The sequence below is a fragment of the Amblyomma maculatum genome, chromosome 10, assembly GCF_055883805.1.
Source record: "Amblyomma maculatum isolate TAMU_Amacu chromosome 10, ASM5588380v1, whole genome shotgun sequence".
NCBI classification, from domain to species: domain Eukaryota; kingdom Metazoa; phylum Arthropoda; class Arachnida; order Ixodida; family Ixodidae; genus Amblyomma; species Amblyomma maculatum.
Window position 1 is genome coordinate 16677418 of NC_139353.1, and position 14441 is coordinate 16691858.

General features: G+C 44.0%; 1 protein-coding gene across 1 annotated transcript in view; it reads left to right on the top strand.

Moving 5' to 3' along the window:
- Positions 1–14441, top strand: part of LOC146175668 (uncharacterized) — a 246920-nt gene that overhangs the window by 182493 nt on the left and 49986 nt on the right. The window contains exons 3-5 of the mRNA XM_084582059.1: positions 643–789; positions 2619–2780; positions 3936–4029. Coding sequence (XP_084438185.1) covers positions 643–789; positions 2619–2780; positions 3936–4029 — 403 coding nt within the window. The remainder of the gene's footprint in view (positions 1–642; positions 790–2618; positions 2781–3935; positions 4030–14441) is intronic.

The window sequence follows — 14441 nt, forward strand, 5'->3', positions numbered from 1 at the left end:
AGGAATTTCTCGAGGGAAGCGAGTACAGCTCGTGATAGCCATCACCGCATCCGATCGCTCCGAGTGTTTAAATGCAACGCCCTCTTGCGCTGTGCACTGCAGTGCATGTCTTCGTTTCTGTCAGCCTCATCTCTCCACGAAAAGTCCCACATGTCCTGTTTGTTTCGACTAGGTGTAAATACTACAATCTTAAAGTTTTGTCAACAGTGAATCAAATAGATAGCGTTGGTAATATGATATTAAAAATGCAATACTCCGCCGAACACGTACCCATGAATCAGTGTTAGTCGCTTTATTATTCGCGCGTGTGTGTGTGTGTGTGTGTGTGTGTGTGTGTGTGTGTGTGTGTGTGTGTGTGTGTGTGTGTGTGTGTGTGTGTGTGTGTGTGTGTGTGTGTGTGTGTGTGTGTGTGTGTGTGTGTGTGTGTGTGTGTGTGCGTGCGTGTGCGTGTGCGTGTGCGTGTGTGTGTGTGTGTGTGTGTGCGTGCGTGTGTGTGTGTGTGTGTGTGTGTGTGTGTGTGTGTGCGTGTGTGTGCGTGCGTGCGTGCGTGCGTGTCAAGGCATAAAGCTCCTATATCGGTTTTGCTTCTGGCACTCTGAGTGCAATGCATATTAATATTTCTCGCAACTTTCTTTTGCGCAGGTGAAGGTGATGCTTCGAGTGTGTTCCACGTCGTCTGGCAGCGGGTGCTCGTCGTCCGGTTCATCGCCGTCGCATTCGCCGGCCCGCGACGCGTCTGGTGGGGGAGGAACTTCAAGCTTCCTCCAACTGGACTCACGCAAAAAACAGGTAATGGACCTCAGCCATGCTTGCTTGCTTACCTTATTCTCTACCTGGGCGCAATCAAGCGGTAGCGAGTCCGTCGATTTCCGCCCTGTATTGAAGCAGGCACGGCAGCTATACCTTCGAACAGGCACGAAAAGCAGTCGCGGACACCAAATTTGCATCAGTGGAAAGGAAGACACACAAGGTGTCAGGGGACAATAATTGTAGTCTTTCCTGACGATCAGAATCGACATTCAGGGCTGATAAGCACTTAACGGCTGCATGAATGGCATATGCAGGCACAGAGTCACATATAATTCTTATGCTAACCGGTGTCTAGATGACAGTTCTGAACGCGATCGCCGTCCTCCTGGGCGCGAGGCTGAAGCACGTCATAGCGGCCATTGCACCAAATACGCAAGAAGAATGTTTTCACTCTTTGTCCTGTCTGTCGGGTGCCTATGAAAGTGGCGGTCTCGGAATGAAGCAGCGAAAGAAGAGAAACAAGTACTAGAGTGTAAGGTTGCAATACGTATACATAGAACATGTAGAGACCGAGCTATTTATTGTAACCGATCAAAGACGTTGTCCCAACACAAGGAAGCACCGTAATTTCTTATGCGTCTGCAGACCACATACCTTTAATTCCTCAATTGTTCAATGTGCCGTCTTTGCAGTAGTTTTGATTCAACATTCGCTTTATTATTTAGCCTTTCTATATGTAATTTTCGCTACCACAAGCCGTTTTTTTTTTTTTTTTTGTTCCTCTAAGGTGTGTTCAAGCTTGTTTCCACCATAGAGTAAACAGCTTCTACGCCTGGCTACTTGGGTTAGCGCCTATCTTCACTCGAAGAATGTCGCCACGGTCGATACAAAAAAAAAAAAAAAATGAAACGTAAATAAAGGCTAACGATGTCTCCTGTTGGGAAACGATCGAAGCCAAGATGCCACAGACGGCAAACGTTTTCTCATACAAAAATGAAGAACCTTCTTTCTCCTAACAAGTGAAGAACGCATACCAATACTGACTATGAAAACTTTTATAACGATTTGAAAACAACATACAGAGCCAATGGAAACAAAAAATAATAAATCGACATTTAGGCGGTCTTACAGGTCTTCGCGGAAGGTACGCCCAGCTCCTCCGGAGTATGAACCAAGAACGGAGAAGTCAGTAAAATAATAATAATAATAATAATAATAATAATAATAATAATAATAATAATAATAATAATAATAATAATAATAATAATAATAATAATAATAATAATAATAATAATAATAATAATAATAATAATATTCTTTTAAAACGAGGATCGAGCATTGCGCACTGAGAGCAGGGTATGGACATCGCCATTGAAGAACTCCCTAGTCAAGAATTCCCTAAATAATGAAGGTGGCCTGAAAGTGGTGAGAAACAGGTCAGTGTAAAGGCGGGCAGGTGTCAAGTATACTCACTGAGCATGCACCGAGGGCGGTTAAAGCAGTTAGTAGCCAAAGAATTCTAAACATCTGAGCAACGTCGTGCAATATATCAAGGATTTATTGACAGAAGCAGTGGTTCCGAAAAATTGTGTATCCCACTAGTGATCTCTTTCTTAGGGGGGGGGGGGGGGGATGTATACAAGTTTATAAATGAATAGTAATCGCTCGGGAAGATGACTCACACACAGCGACGCATTGTATTGCCTTTTTTTCAAGCTCCATTAGTAACGGCTTAGTCTTCAGAACCTCTCCTCTTTTTTCCACATTTTGAATATCGGGGATCTGCTTGCTCCGTGTAATTCAGCAGTTTTTGTCGTATCGTATTTCGTGACTTCACGGCCCACTGGTCTTTGATACGCACATCGCAGGTGACGTTGTACGACCCGGCGCTGACCGGAAACAGCGGCGGAAGCATTGCGTCACCGGGCGACGATGTTTCCACCTCTCCAACCCCCGCCCGACCTTCGGGTTCAGTGGCGGCCCCCAAGATGTTCGCATTTGATGCTGTCTTCCCGCAGGACGCAACGCAGGTGACCAATACCTGTTTTGATCATAGTTCCCCATCTATCCTCACAACGCAGTTCAATTAGAGGTCATTTAGAAATTTCTTCTTCACCTTGAATATATCTTGGTCCTCATGTCCTGTCTTTGCTTTGTTTCCTTTTTTTTTTTTCATTGTCAAGGGTTAGGACAGCTACAGTCAAGCAGCCAAAAAAATGAGCACGACCGTCGCGAAATTTTCTCTTACGTTTTGCTTCCTGTCTCTACCGTAGCAAATATGTAATGGCAGCACGCTTTAAATGGCGGTCGTCATTAGTCATTCACAGTGTAGTCAACATCTCCACCATTGTACTTCTTGCTAATATATATGCAGTAAAGCGCACAAAACACTGTGAGTGACAGATAGATGTTTGTGGGCAAGACAAAGATGCATGGGCTTAGAGCGTGTTTTACATAGTTGTGTGAGCGGCTGCTTGAACATTTAGAGAAAAAAAAAATTAAAGTAAAGACAACAGCCCTACGACAATGCAATGCTGTGCTTTGTCTAATCCTTGTATTAAATTGTTTTTCCTTAGCGTTCTAGGTTTGCGTAAAAACCTGGCTAAATATAAAAGAAGGCCCACGTCTCACATATGGAACACAAGACGCATGTAATCATAACACTAGTTCATACCAGGTGCATAAACCACGCACTTGTGAAAGTAGACCTGCACCAATATCACACCTGGTTGAGAAGAGTGAACACCAACGTATGTATCTGGACGTTGCGTTTATGAACGTCAGGCAGAGTTCCCAGATTTTAAAACAGTAGAAATATTTTCCAGAGGCACAGTATTGGCCAGTGGCATCTGTCGGTTTTAAGAAGTGGATTAAAATATATATGCCTCTTTCACTAGATTATTTGCGCATATTGGCTAAGGACCAAAAATAGCTTTCAAAAGTGCTAAGCTGTCCTCATAATGTATTTGTACTCCCCTTCCTTTCACTACGAAAGGCTCCTTCCCTAGGCTTCTGCTGGCTTCTGTAAATATATTTTGTATATATGCCTAAATTATCTGGATAGCTATTATAAGATCACTCCTTAGCACTAATAACCAGGAGGAAGGGATGTTTACTATACGGCTTGCTCGGCATTTCATCTTTGTGGTGGTGATCGGTTTGTTATTGCGATCGGCGTGGCGCAGGCCGAGGTGTGCTCCAGTGCCCTGACCGAGCTCGTCCAAGCTGTGGTGAATGGCACGGATGCCTGCCTGTTTGTCTATGGACCGGCTGGACTCGGTGAGTGCAAGTCCTGTTTGTGTTTTCCTCTTCTGTCCCTGTTTTTGGGCTTCATATGCTTTTACTAAAGATGAACCCCCGACTAGCCCACACCAAGATTTTGATCGGTGAGTGCGCGCCTATAAGGGCAGTTCGGCTCAGAGCTTCATTCATTGCTATGGGCGACGATGCACCAGATTCTGATCGCAAGCGGGGGAGGCTGAAAAAATAGGCTGTCGGGAAGTTGGTAGGAAAGATATGTGCTGTGATGATTGAAGTGTGTACTTATGAAAATGGATGTAGAGTTTGAACAAGAGATGCAAAAAGTTGCAAGAGATGAACAAGAGATGCAAACGAAATGCGTAACTAGACTTTTGTATTCAGATTCTTAGAAAGTTCCGAGCATGTCCGGTAATTTTGTACAGCGGCTATTTCAGACAGAGTTCCTAACACACCACACAAAAGGGCTACCAATGAGGGAGTTACGAGGTATAGAAGAAGATGTAATTCTAAAAACTAGGTTCTCGTGCTTGAATACGAGGCTGTTTTGAGCAGAGCGCGAGAAGTATGCGTCATATAGCGGCGTGTTGATAGCAAAGATAGGACGGCTGTTAATGGCGTCGGGGAAGCCAGATCTTGGCACTCTTTTCCTGACGCTTATCGCAGGTTTGTTGTGGTAGTGCATATTTACGGTTGGAAGCAATGTGAGTGCCCTTACGTGCAGTAAAGGCGCTACTCATTGGAGCGATTGTCCTAAGTGAGTGTTCACTTTGAGCAAGGTTGCCCAATGATACCTGAAAAAAGAAAAAGAAAAAAAAAAACATGGTCAAAATGGAGAACCTCACTTTACAGCGGCATGACGATTATCACGGAGGTACAGACGAACGCGCGTATACCGATTCCCTAATTAAATGGTTTTATTTTCTCACCGCTATCCTGTATTTTGTGTTGGGTTTCTTTTTTCCTTGGCTTGACTGTAGCTCTAGCAACAAGGAATGGCTTGCTTGTTACTAATGCTGACATTTTTTTATCTAAAGCAGAAACTAAAAGAATAATTAGATGTATTATTATCTGCACTTTACTGTGCAGATAATCGTAATTAATTTTAAAACAGAACAAAATAAGCTCTACTTTTCCTGAGGCGCTAGGTGCACCCAACTGGTATCGAGAGCGAGTGCTCCCAGTCGTGACGTCATTTTAGAAACTGTCGAGGGAAAAATGGAGTTTCTTCAGGAGAAGCGCCGTAGCCAAAAACAAAAAACAAAAAAAAAATTAAAAAGTGGCTAAAAGGATTTTTTTTTTTTTTCTGCCGGCGCCGCGTCTGCCGCGTTCAGATAAGCAACAGGCGAAGGCATGTCTGCCTGAGGCCAAAGAAGGGGAAAAGGCTTGCTTCAGGCGTGCTTTCACCAACAAGGGCGATTTATGTCCGATTTATGTCGGCGGTTTGGGGCCGCTGCGCGGCTTACGTAATATCTGTCTGTCTTTTTCTTTTTTTGCCCTTTCTCATTTCCAGGTGTCGTCTGCCGTGCTGGCTCTGTTGCTATGCCACGCAGTCTGCGGGCTTGTCTAGTCGTGTTCTCGCTTATTGTTGCCATTTTTTGCTGAAAAAAAAAGTATGACATTGAGATCTTGTCCCCCGATACTGACAAGGAAACTTTAACAGTAATTGTGAATTTCTGCTCGATGACAGTGCGAAATTTTGCAAGCATTTTTAGAAGTGGTTGTCTGCTGTTTTGGTATCGTGGAAGACGGCGGCTCCGTTTAGCTTATCAGTTTTCACAACCGCTGTAGGAGGAACACTTTTTGAGATGAAAAGATTTGGGGAGCAACCACCCTCTAGACTGCACTGCCCTGTGTTCGGAAAACCTCTTCTCCCCGGTGTGTTGGTTAGAGGCTTCGCAAAACATGGAGTGTTTTTTTTTTGTTTGTTTTTTTTCCTCGAGGGAGGGGGCGTGGGCAATCAGGGTTAGAAGCGTACTCTTTGAACGGAAGAAGCCAGCAATATTTTTTGCCCATTTCGATGGTCAACTCTGAGACTTGTATTTAGCGTGAGCAATTCTCGGTCAGTCGGTCGGTCGGCTGGTCGAGATGGCGACACTTCTCGCGAGGAAAAACGACTCGCTGAGATTGCTACGAACGATACGGCGTGAAGAACTTTCGTGAGTCGAAAATACCCATTCCTTTCGACTTTCACAAATGGTCGTTTGGTGATGGACGTGCAAGCAGTGCAGCGACAATCCGATGCTGCTAAGCTGCTTACGTAAATTGAAACGACCGAGAAATAACTTTAGCGGCTGAAGTTTCTTTGGTGGAGTAGATTTTCTACACCCACTAAGCGATAAGGAAAAAAAAAAAAAATGTCGTTTGGGAAAAGAGTCCATAGTAAGTTATTCGAAAAGGAGTGGTGACCATATTACGGGATAGTTTCGCTCGCCTTGAATAGTCTGTCATGGGCAGATCTATTTACGTGTATGTTGCAAGTGGAGAAATATGTCTCCCGAAACTAGCAATAGCTTTCCTTTTAAATAAGATTACACATTCATCGATGTTCATGCAAATCAACCATTCACGCCTGCTGAGAGCATGTTCGACACAAACTCTGCACTCTCCTATTTTAACGTAAGTTCCGAGTGCCCCACGATTCCCTGCGTTTAACAAATAGAGTTCGTGAGCAACAAGAGATAACCGCTTTTTCAGACTACGACGCCATGACAATTGTCGCACTTTGACAACAGCACATCACTTTTTTCTTTTTGGAAAAATAAACCGGTATTATTCGCCCATATGGCTCACACACCGAACGAGCGAGTAAAAGACATCATAGGTAAAAAGAATTTCTTCGAAGGAGTGGTCCACGGGGAGTGGCAAACAGAGGGCGCTTTAGCGGCAGTAAGAAGAGATCGCGCCGACGAAATGGTCGCTCTAGTGGCTTGGCTAAAACGCTTGGCTACGGCTACGGTCGGACGCCTTCGACGACGGTCACACATCATGTCCGTGCTAGGGACTCCCCTATAAGCTCTCTTAGAAATGCCCGGAAAAAGGGTGTTTCTTCTTTTCGCTTGCCCATTGTTCTGCACGCACCACTTCCGTTTCGCCCGCTTCCTGACACAACGCCACTTCCGGGCTTTTATGGTCTCTTTATACTCCCACTATTGTACTTGTTGCTGTTTTGACGGACATTTTTATTTTTATTTTATGCTTTCGCTGCCAAGAGATATTGTCGTTTGCTGCAGTTTTTTAGCTTCTTTTTGTCCTCGTTATTCACAGCGAGTTTTCTTTGGGCTCTCCTCTGCTAGGTTTTGTGTGTGTGCGTCTGAGGTAAATCGCGGGAGTGTACCTGCAGCGTTCGATTTCATCCTTCAAGTTGTGTTTGCAGGCATAAGTATACAAAAAGCAGTTATAAGTCAAAAGTGACCATCCACCCTTAACCAGAAAGGAGGTTTGCTAGTCCGACGGTAAAGCGAGTGAATAATGGCTACTCGAAGCATAGACTTGAAGTAAGAAAAGGATGACAACCCTCATAATTAAAAACTCATTATAAAAAACCCCGTCTATCGCTTCAAAAAGCAATACACTTGGTCTGTGAAGGACGCCTAAGTGAAAGAACTTCAGTTCTTCCTTTTTTGTTGCTAATGTTGTGATCAGGTCGCGCATCCCTTCAGTTCTCAAGCTTTCACTGCCATTAAAATGCACCCGCCCTGGCAGGGATTCGATTCCTCGACATTGAGATCAACAACTGAAAGCTTAAGCTACTGAGCTGCCGCGGTAGATTGTGGTCCGCATGCAAGTCTTCCAGCACTTGAGGAGACAAAATGACCGAGGTGAAAAAAGACTTGGCATACTCTAAGGTTACATCTCCTGCAACCCTGGTCCTTCACAAGTACTGGACTAACTGTATTTTGGGGTGGATCACCAACCAGCCCGTTTGAATTCGGTGACGTCATTAGTCGAAACAGTGCTTCGAGTTCTTGTTCAAGCTGATCTTTGCTCGCATACCCTCATTCTTTAACGGCATGCTCTCGCACCGCGCTTCAAAGCGTGATAGTGATACATTAAGCCCCCTCCCCTCCCTCCTATCCTTCATATTCTGGCGCATATTTGCGAACTGAGAATTCCAAGCATATTATCGATAATTTGAGTCCTTGATTCAAATCCCCTGGAATTAATTGATTTTATTTATGCATGTTGGAACATGGCGCTTACTTTCTTCTGCGTGTGAAGGAACACATGGTGATTGCTATTGAAATGGAAGCTACCATATTTCATTAAAGACTCAACCGAAATCAGTGTAAAGCGCAGTTTTAGCAAGTAGTACGAAGGTACTGCGTGGCCCGCAGATAGCTTGTCGGACTTGTCAAAGGTTCCAGTTTTTACGCTTAAATCATCACACGCACACATTTTGAACCAATTCTGGAAATGGGCTTTTGAATGTAATATTTTCGCACGTTTTGGAACTGCGCAATAACCATGGAATTTAATTTTGTACTACTTGTTTTCACTGTATTATATTCAGTGTTCTGTATCCTAATTAACCCAATCCCCTCTGTAATGCCTTTGGCCCTGAGGGTGCAATAAATAAATAAATAAATAAATAAATAAATAAATAAATAAATAAATAAATAAATAAATAAATAAATAAATAAATAAATAAATAAATAAATAAATAAATAAATAAATAAATAAATAAATAAATAAATAAATAAATAAATAAATAAATAAATAAATAAATAAATAAATAAATAAATAAATAAATAAATCAGTATATCCGTAGACTCTTTCTCGATAGTCTACTTATTTCTTGCTGTTTATATTAAAAAAAAAACGAAAATAAAACCCCGTTTGTTTCTTATAGCTGTTTTGGTTGCTCGTTTTGATGTCTGCACAAACTTAAGCAAAACTCTGCAACGCATTGGGGGCTGCGAGAATATCAACGAATATGGTTGCAAAAGTATCCTACAATATTATACAGTAGTCTCACAGTTATTTTCAAAAATGCCGCCGTCTGAGTTTTGTTATAAGATTTATATATCTGGTGCGAGCGCGGGAAAAACTTTACTTCCACTTAAATTTTTACTTTATCACCTTAAAGGCATTCAAGATGGGGGATATGCATCGCTTGCTTGGATAAACTAATGCGTTTCTATAGCAGTACCTTAGAGTATCTTAAACTGGCGTCTCTCGTAGCCTCAGTCGCTTTGGGACATTAAACACTATAAACCAAACCAAACCAAACCAACAATATCGCACAGTTACCTCATATAAAAGGGTTTCCTAGAAGTCTGGACTTCTTTCTGTTGAAGTTATTATTTTCTAATTGCGCTGCCCTACAGTGTCGTCGAGCGTTTTCGACCAATACAGACTTCCTGTACTAGCTGGTGCCGCCAGTTTCTCCTATGAACGGGAGTCTTAACGATGTGCGAGCGTTTCAAGAACTCATAACGTGGCCTTGAGGAAACTTTGAGAAAGAGAGCGAGATAGAGAAATAGTAGATAGAAAGGCAGGGAGGTTAACTAGGCGATGCCCAGTAGGCTACCCGACATGTGGGGAGGAGAACAAAGGAAGAAAATGCCCTCAAGGAGACTGAGTTCCTACTTAAGAACCAATGTAATTTTCACTTTAGGAAATGAAGAAGTGGTACCTATCACACCTTTCAGTAGACATCAACCGCGTTGTGATGGCAGATGATGAAGTGGCTGTAAAGGGCAGAGTGCAAGAGAGGGCATGGAGCGGAGGGAGGAGGATGGAGCGGGCACCGCAGCGGAAGGCTCGGTATAAGATTGGTTTTAATTGTGCACATGTTTACCTTCCAAACCCAGTTAGGGTGTGTTAGCTGCCTCATTTGTAGCGGGCGGCGCCACGACGTGTAGGATGAAGAGACGAAATGAAAGGAGAGAGAGAGAGAGAGCAAGACAAGCTAACAGTGAGGGAGACCTTCAGGCGGTTCTTCACGTGCATTGGCGTCTCACATCGTATACGGATGATTTTAAACTCCTCCAAAGTGGAAACCGCGGCCGCGTATTGACTTTGGCGACTGAAACTCAGATCTGAATGTCGTTTACATGCTGCATCCCAGCATAGCCTAGGGTTATAGTAAAACTCAGCACAATTCTTAGCTGATACTTATCTCCGGTAGGCATATTTCTATGTAAATAGCGATGCGAAGCGAGCTCTATTTCTAGCTTTTTCTTGATCAATACAGATTCTGTACCGTTGGGAGATTTGCGAAGGCTCTTATTTTGCAAGGGGTAATGTGAACAGCGTCGACGTTAATGGGCTGACACGGCTTGGCAGTGCTCCGTTTGGTTCGGTGTTCTTTTAGTTGTGTCTCTTTCCGCAAGCGGTCTATCGCAGAACACTTGTTTATTGGAGGTGTAGGGATGCGCGGCAGGTTAAATGGTGACCTTGATATTGGCACTTCTCTGATTAGGTGCTCAGCCATTATAAAGCAGACTGTTTAATACTGGATTATTATAAGCACACATTAGCTTCTCCTTTCTAACTTGTTTACTACCCTTCTCTAAACGTAGGTAGTTGCACTGACTGCACATAAATGATTTTCTTTTTCGTTAAAGAGCGATAAATTAATTTCATTTACCACCACCACGCATTACCAAGCAGCGCTTGCGTGGACATTGATTAATTTTCCTGCGTTTCAGGCGAATCCATCGGTTTTCTCTACGGAAATTAAGGTAACTGAATTACACAAAGAAAACTGGAAGGTAAAAACCAAGAACATAAATCCATGGCCGCAGGTCACTGATAGCGCGAAAGACTTTGAGTCAGAGTAGGACAATTAAATACGGGTCCAATTTGCTCACAACAGAAAGCGTTTCTTTTTTTTTTTTTTCGCGGATCATACATTAAAGAATCCCTATAGCTCTGTGGCTATGGGTCCTTAAAGAGAACGAGAAATCAAGAGGGCGTTCTTTGCGACCTTTCAAAGCCTCGACTACTAAGATCGGGAAGCTCCAAAGATTGAACGAGATATCAAATAGCTTAAATTCTTAAGAAAATATTGATATTCTTTCTTTTTTCTCTCAACCTGATCATTAGTAACTTTTCGGCGCCTGGTAATGACAACCTTTAAGGAAGAAAAAAAATAAACAACGTGATTTGCGGCGAGACTCCGGGACACGAGGTGGTACGTCGACCATTGAAGAAACGCATCAACGTTAGACTGCCAGGCGCGCGAAACTGTGCAATCGAGCCGTCCTTAGGGCGGCCCCGATGAAAGCTGGGGAAGGGTAGACAGAGTAATGGCGTGGGATTGCCCGAGAGAAGGCAGACGCTCTCATCTCGTGGCGAGTCGCAACTAGACCAGCTTCTTCGGCTGGGCTTCGCGCTGCGGCTGTCATCCGGTCGTAAAGCATTGATTTATGGCTCGCTGCTGTCTGGGCGAGGGGCAGAAAAGCTCCAGCTGCCCCCCGGATTCCATGTGTGGGCCTTGAGAGTAGGGGGTGAGGAGGTTACGTGGGCTGCTCCTGAAACCGGCAGCGGGGTTACTCTTGACTGACCGCCCCTTGCCAACACCTCTTCTAAAACCGTGCAGCAGTGTTCTAGCTGAGAGTCTCGGTTTTAGGATGCTACCGTCATCGTATTGCGCTAACTATAACGATAAGTGGGAACCACCAGCGGCGACTTTGCTCAGATCAGGCTTGGAACACGAGGGGATCGCTCCGTGGCCTTTAGAACCAATTCATTACCGTCGGCTCGTGCCTTGATGAGTAGGCGATCTAAAAACCGAAGGTCTTTGATTGCGTTTCCCGACAGTTTTCTGGTGGAAAAAGTATAGATAGCCGGTAAGTGTTGAAGATTATTTATATTACAATAATAATTTGAACAAATCACAGATTTTGTCGCAGATGTGTGCATTCTCTTTGAGACAGGACTTAAAATAATTTCCATTTAATATCTCAGAACCGTACATAGATATCTCAGAGCGCCTGAATGTCAGAGCATAATTTTTTCAGTTTTAACACTTATTTTTAGAGATATTTACCTTAACCGCGATGCAGTTCAAATGAACAGATGCATCTGTGTATGGGGCGCGAAGACCGCACTTTAAATTTACTTGCATTTCAGGCCTACCAAAGCGGGCTTCGAGAAACTATCCTTTTATACATCTTGATAACGTTGACATCAACTCGGTTAGTTTAACACTATTATGAAACGCCCGAGTGGGTGAAATATATGGAAGGACAAACAGCTCAAAAGACAAAAACAGGAACAGAAGAACCACAGGACCAGTGCGACCCTCATGACTTGTTTTACCCAAATTCACTTTGTGCTTCGCAAAGGTTCGTACAGCTGGCCATCGTAATTAGAACGGCCTCATGCAAGCGGACAGCCGCGATTGCCAACGCAAAGGCGCTGGTCATACATGGATCGGCCCCTTGCATTCGAAGTCGTCGCTTCTGGTTGGGGGCTGCCAGCTTTCAGGGAACTGCACGCTTATGAGCGGGCTCGGGGCCAAGGGCCAGGCCACCGCACACGCCCTCTCAAGCCCTCTACCCCATACGTTCGCGCTCAGAGACCGCGGAGCTCCCTCAAGCGGCCTACGGGAGCGACGCTTCCTCGCTCGTCATTTATCTATTTTCGGTGTATGGTAGGTCTTAGTTTGATTTCGTGGTGTGTTCCTTTCGCCCGCTTAAATATTTTCTTTATTCCATGCCTTCATCCGTGTGTAGACAACACCATAAGTAGCAACACAAAGTGCCAGCAATCGTGACGATCATTTAGCGATAGCTGAGGGGAGGATTTACATGCACAGACGAAGAAATGAAAAAGCAGGGGCATCCAGAGACAAATCGCGAATGCAATCTGTCAAGCCAAGCTTCTTTATTTTTCTGTCTTTGCTCCTGGTCGTCTCCCCCTCACTTCCTCTTTACATTTTTCCTTTAGATGATGAAAGATGGCAATGAGAGCAGCGCAGGAGCATTGCTAGAGTGCACTAGACACTGGACATATGAGAAGATCGGTCAAGTAACACGCAAAGAAAAGCAAATCGAGCCGGCGTTGCTCGTGGTTGGCCTCTGAGAAGATAGAGCGCTTTATCCTGCATCTATGGTCGCACCTGATCCACGAATAGGTTTCACTTATCTAGCTTCCCCAAATGTCCCCTGTGTCTGCGGCGTCTGCTGCTATGCTTTCCGGCATGCAGCAGATATATAATAATGCAATGCTCGCAACTGCATTTTTCGGCGGATTTTATTATCAAACCATCATCAGGGAACTAAGGTGAACTTTTGGCGGAGCAAAAGACCTCACCTTTCTCAGGAAGCTCATAAACTTCCCACCCGAAGGATATAGCATGAAACATAAATTTCACTTTATACTGTCCTGATCATCTCACAAAAATATTTCTAGAGTTTGGACGCAGGATATCATAAGACGACTAATACATAAGGGTCGCCGAGCGGGGTTATTGGGCAGGTTTTTGAATTATGAATGCGCTTCTATCGTTATCAACTTGTATCCTTCTAGCTGTGCCAAACGCATATTTTTTCTATGGCTTCCTTGTCAACTTGAGCAAACTCAGACGTAGGTCGCTTTTCTTAACTGAGTGTCATAGTCTTGTTTAGGGGTGAGCCAAAATTGTGACGTAAACGTTAACAGTACATCTCGTGTCGCGTCGAACCTCACAGAAGGCTCAGCTCATTTCTCTGATAGATGCCAAACATTCACTCAGGATAAATTTGTTATGTATTAAAAAAAACGCAATAACAAAAAATAAAATGTATACTTAAGCTCCACCGTAAGGGCATGACGCGGTAGCGGTCTACGACTGTACTCATAGTGCACTGCATTTTACTACTTGCACTCCATCTGTCGGGGCCACGGCGTACATCAGATATAGGGGATTCTGGCTCCCGCCGCATGCAGGCGTCCTGACGCCGCTTAAAAAAAAAAAAAAAAGGGATATGAAATTCTACCAAGCACTTTGTTTAATTACTCGTTTAATTACCACCTACTTTATTGTTGCCTCTCTAATTGCCCTATACACATAAGATACCACTTTACATGCAAGATGCTGCGCGACATGCATTTTAACCCCGCTTCTTCTCAGCCCGTTCTATTGAGCCTTGGATATGGTCTAGTAGGCAGAGTGTCTGGTTCGAAACCAAAATCGATGGTTCGATTCTATCCTAAAAAAGAAAATTTATATTTAAGCCAGATCAGTCACTTTAACGAACTTCCTGCGGCTTAGCTCGGCTAAGCCCGTTTATGCAAACGAAAGCTCTGTTATGGTTTGTTCTGTGGTGTTGCCAGGTTAGACTCAGATACATAGATGACCTACTTTACAGAGCTGAAGCTGGATTAAACTTGATTAGACACGTGTGGTTTAACTTCTCCATGGCTGCCTGCGAACGTCAGGAAAAAGCCGCCAAAGCACTCCTTCCAGCGCACGACTCCTCCGTGCCTGCCTGCGACTG